General features: G+C 47.6%; 1 protein-coding gene across 2 annotated transcripts in view; it reads left to right on the top strand.

The window, feature by feature from the left end:
- The window catches only part of LOC144948416 (uncharacterized), a 266,228-nt gene that overhangs the window by 123,273 nt on the left and 120,797 nt on the right, over positions 1-22,158 (top strand). For both annotated transcript variants that reach the window (XM_078877862.1, XM_078877863.1), the window contains exons 17-24: positions 2,424-2,477; positions 4,277-4,330; positions 5,083-5,136; positions 12,344-12,397; positions 15,944-15,988; positions 16,983-17,036; positions 19,151-19,195; positions 21,969-22,022. In XM_078877862.1, coding sequence (XP_078733988.1) covers positions 2,424-2,477; positions 4,277-4,330; positions 5,083-5,136; positions 12,344-12,397; positions 15,944-15,988; positions 16,983-17,036; positions 19,151-19,195; positions 21,969-22,022 — 414 coding nt within the window. The remainder of the gene's footprint in view (positions 1-2,423; positions 2,478-4,276; positions 4,331-5,082; positions 5,137-12,343; positions 12,398-15,943; positions 15,989-16,982; positions 17,037-19,150; positions 19,196-21,968; positions 22,023-22,158) is intronic.

Below are 22,158 nucleotides of genomic sequence, written 5' to 3'. Positions count from 1 at the left end.
GAATATAGCGATAATGGTGAACTTTGTTGGTAAATCTAATGAATCCCTGCACACTTTAATTTACACATAATGGGAGCTCGCATTTTTTAAGTAATGCATTTCGTGTAAAGAGCACTTGAAGGAATATTGTAATTTATATAAGGGCTGGTAGGTGCATGTTATTAACTTATTATTCATAGTGGTGATATATTAACGCGCGTATTTTTTTTTTATAATGTAACAATATAGTTAATGTACCACGGAAACGTTAAGAGATTGTAATTTTTTAATTAAATAATGTACGCTTGCAGCAACGGAATATTTTAAATGCCCCTGCTCAGATTTACATCAGACTCAGGTGTAAGGGTGGAGCGGTGGCGCAGCAGTTAGCGCACTGCGGCAGCCTCAACCCAGGCCAGGGCTCAAATCCTGCCCCCCCCCCGCCCTGCCCCCCCCTATTCACAACCCACACTTACCAGCGTGGTGAAGTATGGTCAAACAACCCCCATAACCGGCACAGTCTGCTGAAGCCTTTCATCCAGGAGTAGGATTGACAAGAACTGTACATTTTTTTTAAATACAGGGAAAAATATGTTTTCTGCTCGCAATCCGAAGGCTGCGAGTTCAAATCATGGCCGGTGTGTTGATTCATCCGATGGTCATAGTCATCCTCATCGTAATCCTCATCATCATCATCCTTCCATCGCTCTCTCCCACTCACCTTATCACCTCATCATCGTGTAAGCAAACTTGGCGACCACTATCATCATTGACTACATGCGAAGGTGGGATGCTCACAAACAGCAGGAAGGCACGACTCCCATTCATACGCATTGCGTGCTTGTCAGTGACGACCGGGTGATATACGTTGAACTTCTTTCACACCGTACCTCGTCATCCGTGCTAATCGTCTGCTGCTGGCTAGATTGAAAAGTCCGACGTTCGGACCTGAACGTCACAATGGCCCAGCCAATGAAATGTCGCAGTGACCGGCTGCCTGCGGGAGTTCCTGACGACATTGGATGCGGATGTCGATTCAGTTCAATGTTGTTCATTTAGATTGGTGGGGGTGCCTTGCAAGAAAAAGCTCTAATGAGATTATTATGAAGTGCACCTTGGGTCCAAAGGACCGTGGGATTGGGCTCGCTCAACGTAGTCCTCCATGGCTGGTTAAGTGACCCGACCTCATGTGATGCTCGTCGTTCCTATAAAGATGAGGATGTACATGTTGATCAGCTTGTCAAATGAAAGGCCATATTTAATTGACTTGATACCTGCAGTAGGTCGTTACTCTTGAAAATCAGACGTTTTCATGGTCCCTTGAGTGACCACCTTGTATATGACACAGCACACATATTCAAGTGAATATTTGCAATATTTAATGCAGAAAATGTACCGGTTTACCGTTGGGTGGTTTAGTCCACTAATACCAGCCATGTGCCATTGGCAATCATCTTCATGATCATCATGATTGTCATGATCATCATCATCCTTCCAGGGTCGATGGAATGAGCACTTTGTTGGAAATCAACAGTGGATAGACTGTCCACTTTTAGAGGAATGTAGAATTCCCACCTCTGGTCAATGGCTACCAACAGAGATGTACATCCTCGTGAATCTGTTGTGAACGAAGCAGCTGCCATCTCCCGTGCTTGCACGGTGCGCCCTCTGCATCTCCCCTTGTCACGATGGTGAGATATTAACTACTTCACCTGGTATGCAGGAGGTCGTGGGTTCGATCCCAACCCTGATGCCTGATGTATATTAGGAGTTTGCTGTGTCTCTCTCTCCCCGTGGTCGTGTGGATTTTTCTCCGGGTCCTCCGGTTTTTCCCTCCACATTTAGAATCAACATCACGCATTTAGAGAATTTGGCCGATATAAATGTACACACGATAAGCCATTTCGTTGAGCTATCATTTGCAATAGCCAGGTTGCTTCTGAAAATGATCTAATATAGCACATTGGGCCTTACCTGGACACAGCATTCAATAATGCGCACCACAGCTACAATTCAGGTTGTCGCATAAGCCTCACCTGTGCAAGCGTTGCTGCACCCACAAGGAGGCCTTGGCCAGTTCAGCAGTGACATGGCCCACCCGTATCGCATTCTAATCCGGCAGGCCACGCTGGTTAATACTGCGGGTCTATTTACGATATAATGCCCGCCAACTGCATCGCCCGTTGGTGCTAAAGCTCACGTGACGTCGTTCAAAGAGAGTAGGCCATTGTGTGCCAGCGTCTCAGTTCATATTCAACGAATTTGAATGGGATGATGCACACTCAGCAGTCGGTGGGTACCATTGCTGCAAAGATTTGGCAGGTCCCTCCTGGGAAAAAAAGTATCGAGACCCAGTAAAGTTGTTTTGTTCCTGGGTAAACAAGCCGAATAATAACAACAACAACAACGTTGATTTGTATTCACGTTTTGTGTTTCATTTCCAGGGCCCCCGCGGAATTCAAGGCCCTTCAGGACCTCAGGGAAAGCCAGGGAGAAGGGTAAGTGATTTGATTCTGTCCCAGTTCCTAGTCGGAGCCCCCCCCCCCCCCCCCCCGGCTCATCACGCAAAGTGGTCGGCAAACAGAGTGGCTCAGTGGTTGCTCTGCTGCCTCACAGCGAGCAGTAGGGCCTGGGTTTGATTCGAGGCTCGGGTGCCCTTCTATGTGGAGTGTGTGTGTGCTCCCCCCTGTTCTGCACGAGTGCCGCTGTGTGTTGCCCGTAGGAGGAATGAAATTGGAGCAATCTATCTGGTGGTTCTCATCAGGGGTCGTCCGGTTTCCTAACCATTGCCAAGTGAACCATACGGTTCAACCGGTGTTGGTCAGACATCCCATTGCTGAACAACTGCACCTGCAAATTACACAATTGGGACTACACACAGCAGCATCAGCCTCCCGCAAAAGAGTCTTGAGACTCAATGAGGCTTAGGCCACCGCTGTGGCGAGATGTTAACTACCTCGCCTGGTATACAGAATGTCGTGGGTTCGATCCCGACCATGACGCCTGCTGTATATTTTGAGTTTAAGCTAAACAGTTTAGAATACGAATAATAATACAAATTATAAAAACAAAGCGAGTTCGCGGGGTTGTAACACGATTCAAGAATTCAGTTGGGTCGCTTGAGGCTGTTAAAGAGTGTGGAATTCTCACCACTGGCTCGGGGCTGAAAACGGATCACAAGCATCGTCTAACTTGCCCAGATGAGCAGAACGTCACTTTGAATTATAAATTATAGTTTAAAATGTCAACACTGTAGTTCTTCAGATGAGTGCAATAAAATATTCACTGCATTTCCTCTTACAACATAAAAAATGAAAATCCACGTGGGGTTAGCATGTTTTTTTTACGTCTTTCTCAGGAAAAAGTGAGCTTTGTTTTACGACACTAATTATGTCCTGCAAATTAAATAGCCAAGAGTAATCCTTACGCCCTGATCACAGCTCTTCCGTAGCAGCGCCACGTGATGTAAAAAAACACTCAGTTGAGCTCCTCGGAGTGAAGTTTTTTGGTAGAGTTTACAATTTTCTTCAATGTACAGCCCTTTGACAGTCCACTGCTGGATGAGGGCCTTCCCACGCCATGTTGGTCATCACGGCTGGTCAGTGGGAGTTGGTACATCAGAGGCCAGGACCGGTTCAGGTATCACACGCCACTGATGGTAGCAGTGGCCAGGAATCAGACCCGTATCTCAAAGTTTACAGGACAATTTTGTCCTTAGCACTTTCACCACCGCTCCAACCCAAAACAAGTCCCTCGGTATGTCCTGGTTTTTGTTAATTAACCGTCACAACAATGAATTTCACTTTTTTCAGACTTCCAGCAGTGGATTGACAGAGAGCTCTAATGTATCAACAACCTAAAATGTCTTGTGAAGAGAAATGAAATCAGAATGATGTTAAAGAGGGTCCGTTCTTCTCTCTCACGGGAACAAAGCTGCTACCTGTCTTGTCGATGCTGATTATACTGCTGCTGATGCTAATGAATGCAATGTCGGTGATGCTTGCTGATGCTATTGTTCGTGCTCCTGTTGTTGATGATGATGATTGTATCGATGCTGCTGCTGCTGTTGGTGCAGCTCGTGATACTTCAACAGTGATGGTGATGATGCTACTGCTATGATGATGGCTATGCCACTGCGTCTGCGATGATGATAATGTCACAGCGACGACAAAGATGATGGTGATTCTACTGTGATGATAATAACGATGTAACCGCTATGACGATGGCGACGTTGTCAGTACTGTGACGACGTCGACGATGACGACGTTCAGTGTCCTTGTTGTTGTTGTTGTTGCAGGGCCGCCCGGGCTCAGACGGAGGCAGGGGTTTCCCAGGTGAACCTGGCATTAAGGTGCAGCAACGTCGCGAGGAGCCTGCCGGCAGGCGCCCTCACACACGCCCAGTGGCACTAACAGTCGCAGCGCTCCCCAGAAGAGCCCCACCACGTGACACTGACAGCCCCACCACGTGACACTAACAGCCCCACCACGTGACACTGACAGCCCCACCACGTGACACTGACAACAGCCCCACCACGTGACACTAACAGCCTCACCACGTCACACTGACAGCCCCACCACGTGACACTGACAGCCCCACCACGTGGCACTGACAGCCTCACCACGTGACACTGACAGCCCCACCACGTGACACTGACAGCCTCACCACGTGACACTGACAGCCTCACACGTCACACTGACAGCCCCACCACGTGACACTGACAGCCCCACCACGTGACACTAACAGCCTCACCACGTCACACTGACAGCCCCACCACGTGACACTGACAACAGCCCCACCACGTGACACTGACAGCCCCACCACGTGACACTGACAGCCCCACCACGTTGTGAATTTACACCAATACACCAAATACACACCGTTTGTATGCACAACATATGAGGCAGTCCTGTCCGCGGTAACACTGGGGTGTGCAACAATTCACACTTTGCAACAACAACACCAACAATCCCTTTTACACAAACGGCAAAAATTCATACAACGCACGCATTTCAGCAGTTGCATTAAAATCGTTCGCGAAACGTCCAAAAATACAGACTTCATACATGTGCACCGGTGCGCTTGTTTTTTTTTTACTCGCAGGGCGAGCGAGGCTTCGACGGCCTGCCCGGACTGCCTGGCGAGAAAGGAAACAGGGTGAGTCGGTCGTCACGACGTCACGACGTACACCGTGTGCATACGTCACGACGTACACTGTGTGTGTACGTCACGACGTACACTGTGTGTACGTCGCGGCTGTTGCTGCTGCCTGTTTGTGTGTGTGTGTGTCTCTCTCTCGCCGTGTTTAACCCCATCCTGTCCGCATGTTGTAGTCCACATCGGCGACTGACGAGAAAACCCAATCGAGGCAAAAGAGGTGGAACGGCCAACGATGACTTGACGCCCGATTCACGACTATGAAGGAGGGCGGCATCAACATCATCATCGCCGCCGCCGTGGTGGCGGCGATGATGATGATGCACCACTTCGCTACTTCCGATGCAATTATCTGGCCTCAAGCAATCCAGTGTTAGAGTTGTTGCTCTACATCAGGGGCCGGCAACCTGCAGCTCTGGAGCCGCATGTGGCTCTTTAAGGGCTGCTTATCAAGGACCACCTTCTTGTGTTCATCACACAGTGCACAGTGCATTGCGGCTCTTCAAATATCGATTTTTAGTTTTTTACCAAATTCGAAAAAAATGCCTCTTCTTGTTATTTTGATTGCCGACCCGGGATCTACATCAACATCGGCCATTTGAAGAAGAGCAAAATAATATAGGCTGGAAACAAATACAGTAGATGTATCAACGCACACAAAGGCAGACATCATTGCATGTACAAATAGCTCTCTCCCTGCCCTGTCAAGTCGACCAGCCGGAAGTAACTGAATGTGTCGCCACGTTTGTCACTTAAACCACCAACCCAAAGGGTTCAGAACGTGCGGCCATCCCAAACAGGCAGCAGTGAAATAAGGATGCAACACTTACAGCGGAATGGCCTCATTTTCATCACGCTTACTTTGAGACGTTGGTTCTAAACGACAACTTTGAGTCGCTGGTTCGAAACGACAACGCGGCCGCTCACGTTCAGTTCAGTTGAGCTGGTGGCCTGGATAAGCCTGAGGAGATCATTCGTAGCTGCAATGTATGTGTTGGTAGATGTGCCCCCTATGTGTCTGACAATTCCCAGGCGTATTTGTCGAGGGCTTTCACACACTCAAGTGTTTAATTGCTAAACGAATGCGAAGCCTCGTCATTAATGTGACACGTTCCAACCGCTCGCTTGACACACGGACGCATCCCAATGCACGACGCTCCTGAGACTTTTTTGGATCTAATAATTGGCCATAATAAAAACATTTTTGGGTTTGATTGCGTTATTATAAATGTGTCGCAACCCTCCACCACCAGACACGGCCAATCAGTAAAAAATGTGTCACGTTAACAAAATGCCGATTAGTTACTTCTTCAGCCCACTGGTGTGTTTGAAGAGTGAATCGACAACATTTAGAATGTGAGCACGACGTTTCACTGGCAATTACATCCAGCATCTTTGGGCTGTTTGCCAGAATAGTGAAACCATCCACCTGCTTCCGGTCTCAAATAGTGCAGGATGACGTCATCATTGTTGAACCCCATCAGCGTGTTAAACCGTAATACTGTAATTGGCGTTCGTGAATAATTTGCACGAATATATTTTGCATAAACTCGGGCGCTTTAAAATGAAATTGCGTGACAATGCTTATCCGCGCTTCTGTCAACAATATTGTGCGTGAAAGGTCACTTAAAGAAGGACACAATCCCAAACACCAACAGATGGTTGCTACTTTATCGAGTAAAATATAAAGGGGCAGCCCTTGGAAATGTTAATCGCATGCCACTGCTGGTGGAAGAGCCTCCGCTTGAGGGAGTGCCACTGGAACGTATATACAGGGATTTAAAACGTAGGGATTTGAAACATAGGATTTAAAACGTAGGGATTTAAAATGTAGGGATTTAAAATATAGGGATTTAAAACGTAGGTATTTAAAACGTAGGGATTTCAAACGTAGGGATTTGAAACGTAGTGATTTAAAATGTAGGGATTTGTAACGTAGGGATTTAAAACGTAGGGATTTCAAACGTAGGGATTTCAAACGTGTGATTTAAAATGTAGGGATTTAAAATATAGGGATTTAAAACGTAGGGGTTTGAAACATAGGATTTAAAACGTAGGGATTTAAAATGTAGGGATTTAAAATATAGGGATTTAAAACGTAGGGATTTAAAACGTAGGGATTTCAAACGTAGGGATTTCAAACGTAGTGATTTAAAATGTAGGGATTTGAAACGTAGGGATTTCAAACGTAGGGATTTCAAACGTAGGGATTTCAAACGTAGGAATTTAAAATATAGGGATTTAAAACGTAGGGATTTAAAACAGGGATTTAAAACGTAAGGAATTCAATCATAGGGATTTACAACATAGGGATTTCAAACGTAGGGATTTCAAACGTAGGGATTTCAAATGTAAGGATTTAAAACGTAGGCTTTCGTAGCCATTACAGGGGTCCATACTAGTTCACGGGTTATGTCATGTAAGTAGTTTTATTTTTACATTGTTGACTTTAAATTCTTAAGCCACCATTGAGGACATTCTTCGTTGGTCAAAATTATAATCAACACGTTGGCACGTAGAGGTAACAACATTCACAAACGTGACAATCTAGTCAGGTGCTAGCGGGTTTATTTGAAACATTCTGGCATACAACTACCACCACGGGGCCCTACACCAAAGATAAATATTGGATGATGAAGGGGTATTCGACCGTGGAGATACAGAAGCCAAACTACCAGTGATTGATTTCTAAAATCCTTCACTCTAGCCGTCGGATAGGAGAGGCCCATGGCCATCGCGACCCCCTTAACTGCTCTCAAATCCCGTTTTCGAGCTCCGTAGGCGAACGATGGAGCGAATGCCAGCGAGCACCGTGCCATGAGCTAACGAGTGTGGCTGAGACTCCGCTAGACGCCGCTCCGGCACGCCACCCAAATTGTGAGCGGTCGCCACCTGTCCCGGTTCAACGCGGAGTGTTGCCGGTCAAAGCTCGGAAATTGACATCTTTGTGTTGGGTGCCACAAATTGATTTGTACCGACATCTTGTGCCGGTATTGTGTTGAAGGTGATGACAGACCTCGACTGCCTGGGATATATATTAGATATATACGACATGTCTGGTCTTGGTCTATAGTGGGAAAGGTGGAAAACTCTTTCGTCGAGTGGCTGTGGTTTTCAAATTAAGAATAATTGTTTCGTCTTCTTCTTCTGTCACATCACACCACTCAGTGTGAGACAGTCGTTGACGCACGAATCCGGGACGTGCGTGCGCGTGCGTTCAAAATAGCAATCGCTGTACATTGTCCCGTGTCCTCCTGTTAGCCCACATTCATACCGTTACTTGGAAGTGGTAAATGCCCGTGGCTTAAGTGCAGAAATCGCTTAACTGCACTGCAACCACAAGCTCAACGCGAATCGCCATTACAGACAGAACGGCCAAGTGAATCATGACCTGTTGACCTCGGAACGAATGCATTCTACGTAGGGAATGTATACGCTGTGCAGTAAAATTATATTTGAACGAGCGATTTGTGCCGGGATACCGGTTGTCATGGATACATGCAACATGTAATGACACACTTCGGGGTGCCATCACTTCCGCCGTAGACCAAACCCAGACCTGTCCCTCAGTCAGCACGACGTCTATCGTCAAAACCGCGCAGTTTACAATCATAGAGTTCAACAGAACAATACCGATACCAAATCCCGCGGTGCAAATCAATTCCTGCCACCCAACGCAACAGGCGCCAATCCCTGGACTCTAGTCGGGTCAAACCCGGGACAGGTGGCAACCCCCCCTGTACGCACAACATGGTGACGTGTTTGTGACGCGGGTGGAGCGACGGGTGACGTCACAGTGCCACGTGCTCATCGGTGCTCTTGCCTGCGACTAACTCTCCCGCTTGCTCGTCAACGTCGTCGATTATTCGCTTCGCGCAGCCTTGGGACACGCGGCTTAGGTCACGTGCCCTGTACAAGATAAGTGCGGTTTGTGTGTTTTTTTTCTTTGTTTTTGTGCGGGTTCTGTCAACTTCATCCGATAGTTGACCGCGTTTGTCACTTGTAGGCGCACGTGTATTGTATACGCGTGTGTGCGCGTGTGTGCGTGTTATTGTTTGTGCGTGTTATTGTTTGTGCGTGTTATTGTTTGTGCGTGTTATTGTTTGTGCGTGTTATTGTTTGTGCGTGTTATTGTTTGTGCGTGTTATTGTTTGTGCGTGTTATTGTTTGTGCGTGTTATTGTTTGTGCGTGTTATTGTTTGTGCGTGTTATTGTTTGTGCGTGTTATTGTTTGTGCGTGTTATTGTTTGTGCGTGTTATTGTTTGTGCGTGTTATTGTTTGTGCGTGTTATTGTTTGTGCGTGTTATTGTTTGTGCGTGTTATTGTTTGTGCGTGTTATTGTTTGTGCGTGTTATTGTTTGTGCGTGTTATTGTTTGTGCGTGTTATTGTTTGTGCGTGTTATTGTTTGTGCGTGTTATTGTTTGTGCGTGTTATTGTTTGTGCGTGTTATTGTTTGTGCGTGTTATTGTTTGTGCGTGTTATTGTTTGTGCGTGTTATTGTTTGTGCGTGTTATTGTTTGTGCGTGTTATTGTTTGTGCGTGTTATTGTTTGTGCGTGTTATTGTTTGTGCGTGTTATTGTTTGTGCGTGTTATTGTTTGTGCGTGTTATTGTTTGTGCGTGTTATTGTTTGTGCGTGTTATTGTTTGTGCGCGCGTGTGTCTATCTGTGGGAGGATCTTGCGCCACCAACCGAGTTAGATTCCCGCTCGCGGCCAACACCAGTGACGATTATCTGAACTGATCCTGGGCCTCTGCTAGGTCGACTCAGCCTCAAATGAGTACCTGGGTGTGGTGTGTAAACACCTGCTCCACATCTACTATGCCGGCCTTCATAGGCGCTCATTGACACCACTTGCACCAAAGGTCTATGAAGGCTATCAGGGTGATCTTTGTCTTTGTCGCAATGTGCTGAGAACACCCAACTCACAATTGGTAAGGGGTCGTGAATTCGATTCCTGGCTGGGGCACGACTCAGCCGATTGTCATCATCATCCATATGAGCTTTATCAACATAATCATGGAAGTGCCGCTTTGTAGGAAGTCGACAGTGGTTGTCACAGGAATGCACCTCTCTTTGTTTTGGTAATGTGGAATTTCCACCACGGGTTCAGGGCCACCAGAGTCGGATGAGCACCACCCCATGCTTGTTTGGCGACAGGGCAAATTAATGAGTAATAATTCGTAGGTTGTTATAATCGCCCCTTGCAGGCGAGACAATGTTTATAGATCTCCACGTGAGGCACAGAAGCGTTGTCTTCACTTAGTGCTGAATGGTTCCCAGTGGCTATTGATTAGATTACAGACAGGATCTGCCAAGATCAGCCCCCACTTCATCACGTCTCAAATGAGTTATAGAATTTATTTAGCGTGAACATTTGCGACCAGCAGCAGCTGCAGCAGCTTTGTCATTTGCAGAACACTGTTTGGGTGCCAGGGTGGCAAGATAGTAATGACCTCGCCTGGTATACAGGGGCAGCATGGGTTCAATCCCGACCCTGACACCTGCTGTATATTTGGTGTTTGCCATGTCTCTCCCCGTGGACGTGTGGATTTTTCTCCGGGTCCTCTAGTTTTTCCCTCCACATTTAGAATCCACATTTTGGCTGCCGTAAAAATCCACCTCATTGAGCCATCATTCGTCGCTCATAAAAAAAGGGTTATGCTGCTCAGTGGGCCTTACCTGGTCAAATAAAAATAGTTTAAATCGTTTAGCTAGTGTCGTTTTTAGGCAGGTCGTCGCGTAAGCCCCACCTGCGGAAGCGTTGCTGCACCCCCAAGGAGGCCTTGGCCAGTTGGGAAACCCATTGAGCAGGGCCCAGCCGCAGCGTCGAAGACCAAACCCCAAGGCGGACGGACCATTGGGTCGTCCACGAGGAGTTGGTGCTGCCCTTGTTGACGACGAGAGCCGCCCGCCGCGTCAGCACGACCGCGCTCTGGTTGTACCGAATCTACCCGGACACTGGCCGCTGGCTCAAGGACGCCCACGGTGGCTGCAGCCCTTGGACGTCATCAAGTTTAACGACATTGAAGTGAATTGACATCAAATGGGAAGAAAAAAGTTGAAGCCTTACTCTTTATTCCTGTAGGCATTGCTCGGCTCTTGAATGCCATCGGCCTTGCGTAGGAAAGGTCAGATCGAAGCGTGTTTACGCAAACGTGCATCGGCGGGGCAGCGCCGATCCCTGTGGTCCATCCCTGAGATATTGGTGGAAATGGCACATTCCTGTGACGGGGGTAGTCGTGTGTGCACAGGACGAACGATATTGGCCTCTGAGCGGGATTTCAACTCACAACCACCACTCAGCCAGATGTGTGCAGTGTTTTATAATTAAATGATATTTGGTTAACCCCAATATAATATTGTAAAAAAAACATGTTTATTTGCTGCATTGATTTAAATAATTTTCTGATCTTTGTTGCATCTGTCAACTCGTTATGGGACACGAGTTTGGTTCCCACTCACGGCCAGCACCAGTGACAATCATCTGTACTGGACTTTTAGGTCGACTCAGCCTTAAATGAGTATCTTTTGCAGTTTGCAATCATCGCCACTCAGGAAAGAATATTGGCCGGGCATGGTGTTGGCCACCCATCCCCTCGTGTGCCGTGCCGGCCTTCGTAGGTGCTTGCTAACAGCACTTGCCCCAAAAGTCTGTTCAGGCTTTATGGGGGATCTTTGTCTTATTATATGTATCTGCGTGTATGCATGCATCTGTACATACGTGTGTTTGTATCTGAGTCGGTATTCATGTATTTATATGTATCCTTTTGCATACGTACATCTCTGTGGATGTTTGTGAGCAAATGTTTGCATTTGTAAACAGTATGTATGTATGTCGACGTTTGTGCATATATTTGTGTATATCGGTGCATGCATTCATCTGCGCATGGATACATATGCGGGTGTTTATCTGCACGTGTATATATTTGCATTTACTTTGTGACTGCGCATCATTGTGCTACTTGTGTGCTTGTATCTTTGTATTGTAAGTGTACGGATGCACACGCATCCGTACACTCTTATGTGCACATGTGCGCGTGTGCGTGCGTGCGTGTGTGCGCGTGTGCATGTTTGTGTGCGTATGTGCGTGCGTGTGTATATGTGTGTGTGTGTGCTCGTGTGTGTATGTACGTGCGTGTGTACGTGTGCGTGTTCGTTGGCCTCTTACTGCCTTTCTTTAATTGGTTTGACCGTTCACTCCAGGGTGACAATGGACCACAAGGACCTCTGGGCCCAACCGGAGAAGATGGACCGAGGGTGAGAATGAATCTCTTGAGTTTCAGCAACGGTTTTGGGCGCGTTCGTGCGCGTGTGTGTCTCTGTGTTGGTGGGTAGCGGTGACGCCGCAGTGAGTAAGCCCACTCCGCTACGCACCTGCCATCTGAGCTCAAATCTCAGCCACAGACAACGTCAGTGGGGTGCGATATCCAAACCCGTCCTGGGCGCATCCATCGGTTGTCTCAGGCTCAAATGAGTACCTGGTATGGTGTGTGAACATCAGCACAGGAGGGGCGTGGGCAGTCAGGCGTGGCACGAGCCGCACCAGCCTGTCGTGCACCCTACAAGCCTTAATAGGTGCTCACTAACAGCACTCACACCAACAATCTGGAAAAGGCCAGGGGGAGGGGGGCGATGATGGTATTTACACATCGCACTGTATCTGACAACTTAGGTTCGATCCCTGGCCAATACTCGCATCACTGGTCGCATTAATTGGTACGTGTGGCCTGGGTCCCCTGTGGGCTGGCTTAGCATAACTTAGCACCTCTGGCTCCGGTGAGATTGCGAGCAGCAGCAGCAGCAGCACCGACACACTGGAGCGGTGGACGTGTGCACTATGATTGGATTCGGCACATTCACAAAGAACCCTTTCCTCCCGATGCTATTTTACGACACTCGTTTTCTAGAATTGTATTCGAAGGTCAAGAGGTCATCACAACAAATGCAGTTGATGCCACAAAACCTCGCCCTCAGCTCCTTGCTTCTTCTAAATCCTACATTTGTTGTAAAGTCGATGCCTGATTATCAATACAGTCTCATCTTCATCATCATCATCATAGCCACCATCTGCCTCTGGGTTTTTCCGATTTTTCCACTGGTCCTGGGCCTCCCCTAGGTCAATTCAGCCTCAGTACGTCCTTCAACAATTACTTCGCTCTCATCATCACCATGGCGTTAGGTCTTCCCCTTGGCCGCACACCTCTCGGTGCCACTGCATTGCCGGTCACGGTCGCTTGCCCTCCTTCTCCACCCTGCACTCACATCCTACCACCCATCGCAAACCTCCTGGACATTCTCACGCCTAAACTGCTTTCCTGCCACCTTCGATTCGGAAACTCCGGGTTGAGAACCCAGCATCATTGTGAGATCCCTTGAGATGCCTCGCATACTCCAGGTGGGTCGGTACCAGCGGCATGGCTATCGGGCGTGCAGACAATGCAACTTCACCAGGGTTCCCTGACGCAGAGGCCAGGGAGAGCGCGGGGTGGAGGGGAGTGGAGGGGGGTGGGTGCAGGCAAAAAAACTTGATACAGCAAGCGTGCGGTGACGGTTCCACCTGAAGACGGAAGCTTGTGTTGCCTCCGAAACGTCATGATTTTTATTTTATTTTTATTTTACTTTTATTAATTTAAATTTTGTACCTACGTGACTTTACCGAAAAAAACCCCTAAGAATATGGATAGGGGGGCCCACCATTTCATACTTCAATTCCTTCCACGAGAGCACCATGGCAACCAACCGTGCGACGCCACTGACCTACGCTCAACCAACGCACCGTCACTCAGTACTCAAAAGGTCAGAACCCTCTAGTTGGCTTTGTTAGAGCCCGGCTCGGTGGATCCCGAGGGCGAGAGGGACAGGCCCACGGGGCTCTCGGGCTCAGATGCTCGCCGGCTTTTTTTTTTATCCGCCGCCGAGCGAAGAGCGACGGCAGAAAGCCGAGCCGGCTTCGTCCGCTCCGGGTTTTGCGGCGTGCGCCCGCGTGTTGCTGTCATCTGTCCGTGCCGGTTATAATCACGACGCGGGCCTCTGCAGAGACAGGGAGGGAGGGAGGGAGATTGACGTGGCGGTGTGATGTGCACTCGCGGTCGCATAAAACCTCGGCCGCTTTAATGAGGGATAATACAAGCGTGTAAAATAGCAAATTTTTCTCACTAAGCCGGAGCAGATTTATTCATTAAAATCTAACAGACAGAGAGACAGACGTATCGGTTATTTTTCTGGAATAGGTGTGATTGGTCTCAGACGATTTCAAAGGACCGTAATGCAATCTTGCATTTAGTATTTTAAAATTAATGTAATATATTGACTCTTTATGATTCCTTCCCGCAAATTAACATTAATCACATTGCCGCTGAATTTATATGCCTGGGAATTGGACCCCGGGTTTGCCGGGATCATCGTGCACCATATTGAAGCCAACCACGACATTGATAATGAACAAATTGTCATGCACGCAGAAATAAACACTTGCACACATTTAAGCGCAGACACACACAAATACAAATATCCCCCGTGTAGCACCTACGAAGGCTGGCATGGCACACAATGGGGTGGGTGGTCATAACTACGCCCGGCCGTCTTTGTCTCCCTGGTGACGATGTTTACACACCGCACCAAGTACTCATTTGAGGCTGAGTCGACCTAGAGGAGGCCCAAGGCCGGTTCAGATAATTGTCACTGATGTTGGCCGTGAGCGGGAATCAAACTCGGGTTTCCGAGTTTGCAGCGCAGCGCGCTAACCGCTGCACTGCCCACTCCCCACACACAAGAATACACAGACATCATTAGACCTCCTTTGCCAGTACCAAAATATAATAGTAGGGTTTTTCCCCTTTTTTCTGGCAACAAAATTGAAACCTTTTACAAGGAATCATGTCTGCATTAACCACTTAACTTGTGGTCAAAATGCAAACAAAAAACACACTGATAATATATGCATTGTCCTTGAAACTGATTGGTCCACACCAGAGACGGCTTTCTTTTGAGCCTCGTCTCAATTGGTGTTAGACCAGAGGACGCCAAAAGGCGTACAGCTCAAAAACAATGCAGTATCAAAATAACGAGGGCTCGGGGTAAGCATCTACATCATTAGACCTCCTTTGCCAGTACCAAAATATAATAATAGGGATTTTCCCCGTTTTTCAGGAAACAAAACTGAAACCTTTTACAAGGAATCGTGTGTGCATTAACACAGACATGTATACACAACAAATATCCCTCGTGTAGATTTGCAGAACATAGGGATAAACACTATTTGCGAGCACCTATGTTAGAAGGCGAAACAAACAGAGGGTGGTGTGGCGAGAAACACGCCGGTCCACCTTTGGTCTGCCCAGTGCTAATGTCTCACACATCACCCAAGGTACCCGTTTAAGGTTGAGTCGACCCAGGGGAGGCCCAGCACAGGTTCAAGACGCCACTTCCCACCGATGTGACTCACAGTCGGGAATAGAACCCGTCTTGCCAGCAGCACGTCTCAGTGCACGGACCGGTGCACCACCACCACTCCTCTCACTCAGCCTCGCAATATAATTATGATGATTGTGATGACTGTGGTGACGATGATGATGGCAGTGACATTGATGATGATGACGATGATAATGACGGTGTTGATGTTGATGACTGTGATAACAATGATTATGACGGTGATAAACGTGATGATTATGATGACGATTATGTTCATGAAGGTGATGATGACGATGACGACAATGATGATGGTGATGGTGACGGTCATTATACCGACGGTGACAATGACGGTGATGACGATGATGACGATGCTGTTCTGTGTTTGGCTTCTAGGGGGAGACTGGAGCGACGGGCTCCGCTGGATTACCGGGCGAGCCTGTGAGTGTCATCACACGCAATCCACGCAGCCCATCATCTCTTTCTGGCCGCCAAAATGGGAACTATTTAGTGGAAAGCCAAATATAGTTACACAGTGTTGTGGAAAGGGTGGTCCCCACACCATGGGCATGTGGAGTGAGGGCCACCACCCCCACGCTTGCGTGAGTGGGGACGCTCTCACTTTGACTTGTCATATGAACGGCATGGCACTCGCTCGAAGGCATTCACTGGTTCCGTTGAGGGGTCGTTGCGCATTCGAGGCTCGTAGTGGCCGCGTCGCAGACTCGGAGCCGAGCGTTGCGCCGCGTGCAGTTTTCCCCGTGTGCTCCGGTTTCCTCCCACCCGTAAACGTTCATTCATTGGCTGATAGCACCTTAATAAGTGGAGAACCGCAGAGCTTGGAGGGGGGAGATTTGGCGCCGGCTCATCGCCTGGCTGCTGCCTTTCCCGCTCGCCTGCGGTTCCTCCTCGCGGCTCTGAGTTGCTCTCCCTCTCTCTCTTCGGAGCAAGCGAATCGCCGCACGGCGCATTACACGGTGGCGTTACTATTCGTATGAGTGGTATTGCCGGGATCTTTGGCTTATAGCCAGGCTTTAGCTGCTTTTGATTAAATCAGGTTCTAAATCGGGTAATTATAAAGGCACAGCTCTGCAATGTTCTGCTCGTGCCACCGCTGGCGAAAGGGGCTCTTCGAGAAGGGAGCTTTAGCATTTTCCCCCGATGGTGTTTTGGCCTACTCTTCCTTTCTTCTCGAGTGCAGCCAGTTGATGTGTGTATCATGTGCGAGGGGAACCAGATTGGCCCGGAGGAAAACCCATGCCTCTGAGGGGGTAGCACTTGGAGAGTTGATTCACTTGGAGACATTGATTCAGAGCAACCTCCTTGCTGTACTGCCATCTTTTGGCCGCCTCGTATGCTTGCAGGTTCGGAGCTGCAGGCGTGCAGGATTTTGCGATGATTGTGGCGATGATGATTGTTTGCTCATGTTTCCCAGGGACCAAGAGGCCTCTTAGGACCCAGAGGACAACCAGGCAATGCAGGACCTCTTGTGAGTTACAGTTGCTTAATAAACACGACACCATAACGATAGCAACAGCATCATCACCATAGCAACAGCGTCATCACCATAGCAACAGCGTCATCACCATAGCAACAGCGTCATCACCATAGCAACAGCGTCATCACCATAGCAACAGCGTCATCACCATAGCAACAGCGTCATCACCATAGCAACAGCGCAATCGCTATAGCAAGAGTGCCATTGCCGTAGCAACAGTGCCACCACCATAGCAACAGAAACATCACTATAGCAACAGCACCATCACCAAAGCAACAACATTATTGCTATGAAAGCAGTAGAGTAGCATTGTCGGTTTAGCAATACCACCATCGTCATCATAGCAATCGCATCATCACCACAGCACCGTCATCATTATAACCGCATCAACACTTTGACAACACCATCATCAACCAATCAACGGCATCATCACCATCGCATTAGCATCATGCATCATCACGCTCGTAATATCGCCATAGCAACGGTATCATCACCATAGCAACACCAGATTTGGTATAGCAATGCTGCTTTTATATCAGCAGTCTTATAACAGTGATAGACACGTCATGTTCACTGCAGCAATAGTGTTACCACGATAATAGAACCCTAATTATAGCAACAGCCTCATCACTATAACAAAAGCATCATCATAGCAACAGCATATTCAGAGAAGACTATCAACACGATTGTAGGAACCTATTCGCTATTGCAACTGCATCCCTATGACAAGATCATCATTTTGGCAGCAAGCTCATAACTATAGCAACAGCAACACTATGGCAAGATCACCATAACAACAACCTCATCTCTCAGGCAATCACATCGCTGTAGCAAGAGCATCATCACTATAGCAACAGATCCATTGCTATATGGGTAGCGTTACAACTAACATTTGGTGAATATAAACTACTTCGTGTTATTTTCGCAAAGCATTTTGTCCAGCAATGTAGTGGCACTTGGCTGCTTATTTATATTATCAACGAAATACACATTGGGACACTTTTCCAAACAAATATATATATATTTTTTGCCGAACTACTTTTAAACGAATCGAAATTAATTCAGAAAGTACGGTATTCGAAATGTTTAATATGCCATAAAATATTGGGGAATCCGGAACATTGCGATCGACGTTCAATGTTCTTTATTTTGTAATTTAAAGTTTATACACGTATGTATTAAATTATTTATGCCGGGAATAAAGCTCCGTCCAACATTAATGATGTTAAACTGTAGCACTTAACTAAAGAGCTAAGGTAAATTTTAATTTTCCGCAGTTGAAATGAAAAAGTTACGGTTGGGTGAATTGTGCATTGGAAATTATCCCGTGTGCATCGGTGTATGAAGTAACATGATGAGATGTGTTCAACCCTGACGAGTAGCCTAATGTAACGAGCAGAGTGTGGGGCGTCTTCTCGACAAGATGTAGACGTGTTGTTCACGATGGACAGGGACCTAACCCATGGATATGGAACACACACACACCCCAGTGGGCACACAAGCACATGCGTACACACACACACCTACGTACACACACACCTACAACAACAACCGCCACTAAGTGGCGGTGACGTCACCACGACGCTTGTGCCAGGCTATGTGCACCTTGAGACCACGTGAAGTGTCGAATGCCCGCTGGCAGGAGGATACGGTGCAGACCCAGGTGCCACGGGTCGACTAACTGAGACGACTGAGATGACTGGCTGATGCACCACCTGTGCCCCCTACTGTGCCAACTTTCTGAGCTTTATCCACCCGGCGCTCCGCTAGTTGTTGTGAGCGTCGCTCCTCTGCCACACATACACACACATACAGTCACACACACACATACACACAGTCACACACACACATACAGTCACACACACACACAGTCACACACAAAGACAAAGACACACATGTACAGTCACACAGACACATGCACACAGTCACACACACACATACAAACATCGGCTTTTGTCGACAAAGGGACATTCATTTTCCACTCAGAATCTCAGGCAGCCGAGCACATTGGGTCACAAGAAATGACCAGTCAGGCTGCCGTGCCCTTGCTCGCTGTGCTCACGATGATAACTCCACTCGCCCGCTTGTCTGCCTCTCGTTCTTAGGGACCGCCGGGGACGGATGGTCCATCTGGCCAGAAGGGGAACGTCGTAAGTGAAATTATCCACTCTTGTGTCATTTGTTTGGGTGGGGGGCGGGGGGAAATAAGAAAACTTTGTTCCGTCGCATTTAGCTCCGGCAAATGTGGCTGCATTGTGCCCGCCGGATGAAAAGCGGGTAACGGTTTGTAAGCGACCCAATTTTATGATTCTTGAAATTGACAACATCTGCAACAAATTATCCCGGATTGCAAGAAACTACGTTGCTAGGTGAAGCCCCGTTTACAATGATTTTGGTCCTGGGCCTCCCCTAGGTCGACTCAGCCTCAGATCAGTACCTGGTGTGATTTGCATGCATCGCCACAAGGGAGACAAAGGCGGTTGGACGTGGCATTGGCCACCCACCCCTTTGTGTGCTGGTCCGGCTTTCATAGGCGCTCGCTCACAGCACTTGCCCCAAAAGTCTGTTAAGGCTACACGGGGGCCTATGTCTCGTGAATAACTAAGACAATTTCATATTTTCGAGGGTAGACTAAGAGTCAGCCCATAATCATCATCGATCTGGGGTATATACAATTATTACCACTCTTTGGGAAGTTATCAGACGTCATGTTAAAGAGGACTGGCCCTTGGTACTTGCACGTGGAACGTCTGGTGTTTTTTTAAACTTCCTACGGGCCAATGATATGAATCATTGCCAATGCATGGTCTGTGGACTATTACGCATGAAAAACATCAACAGATAAATTACAGCCCTACGTCAATCCGCTGCTGTTTGAAAGGCCTCACCACGCCGGGCTCTGTGGCCTGGTGAACGAGGGAGGGGCATTGGGCTGATTCAGATATCACTCGTCACTTGTTTCACTCACCGCTGATGTTAGCTATTATGCGACCGCTCCAGCTCATTATGCAGTGTACATATAAAACAATAACAACTACCCATAGGCGCACACTCATTTAAATTATGGACTCTGATGGCTAAAATGTATTTCAATGTAAAAATGTACCTACGTTGAACTTATTTTGCACCGTACGTAGCCAACCATGCTCATGTCCATATGCTATGTTGATTTGTGCTGTGGGTGTTTCTTTATTTTGTGCAACACGATCTTCTCGTTGTGCTGCTTCCGTGCCATGTCCGCTGCTGTCACGTTTGCCGCATGTTGGTTGACATGTTTGGGCCTTTGGCCCAGTGCTCAGCAAATGTGTAAAAATGAAGGAAACGAAAACGTCACTGGAACAGCAGCTAGTGCAACACCAGCTGTGTCAGAGAGAGAATGCCCCCAAGATGACTGATGACTTCACAGAATTTATATTAAAATCCCTCCAACAGCTTCTTATCAGCATGAAATAAATCATTCGGTGATGATGCTGCTGCAGCATTTCCTGTGGTGCATGAGCACAAATTAACACAAATCTCAACACATTCTTTGTCGATAACACGGTGGCCCTGAAAGGCAAAGCATGGATAATAGGAGATGTTTCGGCTAGTCGTCCCTTTTTAGTTTTTGTTGCGATGATGAAGAAGGGCCAAGAAGGGCCATTGCCCGACATATCGCCCATTATGGAGTTTGCCTTGTAAGGTCACACACAGTGTCGTTGATGAACGTGTTGTGTTTTTGTCTTGTCCACGCTAGTTGGTTCACATTGTTACAAACCCAGCAGGGATTGTGTTCTTGTTCTCCTTTGCAATTAAATGGGAAAATGGCAATCCGCCAAGCTGGCATACGTCACATTCGGTAGCAGTGTAATTATGGTCGTGATAAATATGGGGCGGGCATTAGCCAACTCGGTTTGTTTCCTTTTCCAGCTTTATTTGATCACAGGTGGCGAAGAGCTCGACATAGACGGTGAAACGATGACCGGATCCCCACACATAATGTCTAGAGCGACAGACTTAACAGGCTTGCCTTTCTGAGACACTAGGAGCTGCTGCAGCAGTGTAATGGTTCGCCCGTGGATTTGCAAATCCAGAGGTTGCCGGTTTGATTCTGTCTTCCGGCACGGCAGTTGAAACAATTGGACCCATTTATTAAATCGGTGCATTCGTGACTAAAGTTCCACTGGAGATGGTGAACAGTTCCTGACTTTCAGAACGGGTAATTGATTCAGAAAATGGTTACCACTTTACCGTTACCGTTCAACAAACCGAGTACAACCCGAGTAAAAACCTTGGAACTCAGAGGTTCTGGCCCAATTCAGAGGTTCTGTTGAATGCCCCGAGCTACTCAAACAAATGGTAATAATCCCTTCGGGTCATTGGGGAGGATTTAAATAGCAAAAAATGTGTCCTCCTACCCATATCCATCTCCACGTAAAAAATATATATAAATATTTATCATGCAACCCATCAGCCGCATGGCCTTCTTGGAGTGCGGGGATTCAGCAGCATTGTTTCAAGACAAGCAAACTCTGGACCTCACGAAGAGAGTCGGGCTTTTCGATTTAAAGCTTTCGTGACTGCAGGGATTCATCTTCTTGGTTCTTTCGGTAAAGTCACGTAGAATAAAAATAATAAAATAATAAAAATGAAACATTATAAACGTCGTGAGAATTATTTTATTATGTTTTATTTTATTATTTCCATTTTACGTGACTTTACCGAAAGAACCAAGAATAAGAAAGTCGGGCTTGATTGAGTTATAATGCACACGAGGTGCAGTCAGTGCCGTTTGCTGTCTAGAGGGTGGGTTGCCTAGTGTGTGATCTGTCTAGAGGGTGATCTGTATACTGGGTGAGATGTCTACTGGATGAGCTGCCTACTGGGTGAGATGCGCTCCGCTTGCTTGCCTGCTCACGCTCCCACTCTCCCCACTTCCCTCAGGGCCTCCAAGGTGAACCTGGTCCTCCCGGCCAGCAGGGAAATCCTGGATCTCAGGTGCGTCGGCATGACAACCTTCCTCGGACACACCAAGCACATCATCATCAACATCTCCGTTACTGAGGACGCCTCAACAGAGAACATGTGTTCCCTTTTCATTGCATAATCTGTTTCTGGCGGTAGTAGCAACGGC

This window comes from Lampetra fluviatilis, chromosome 49 (assembly GCF_964198595.1).
Source record: "Lampetra fluviatilis chromosome 49, kcLamFluv1.1, whole genome shotgun sequence".
NCBI classification, from domain to species: Eukaryota; Metazoa; Chordata; class Hyperoartia; order Petromyzontiformes; family Petromyzontidae; genus Lampetra; species Lampetra fluviatilis.
This window is presented reverse-complemented; position numbering and strand designations above follow the sequence as displayed.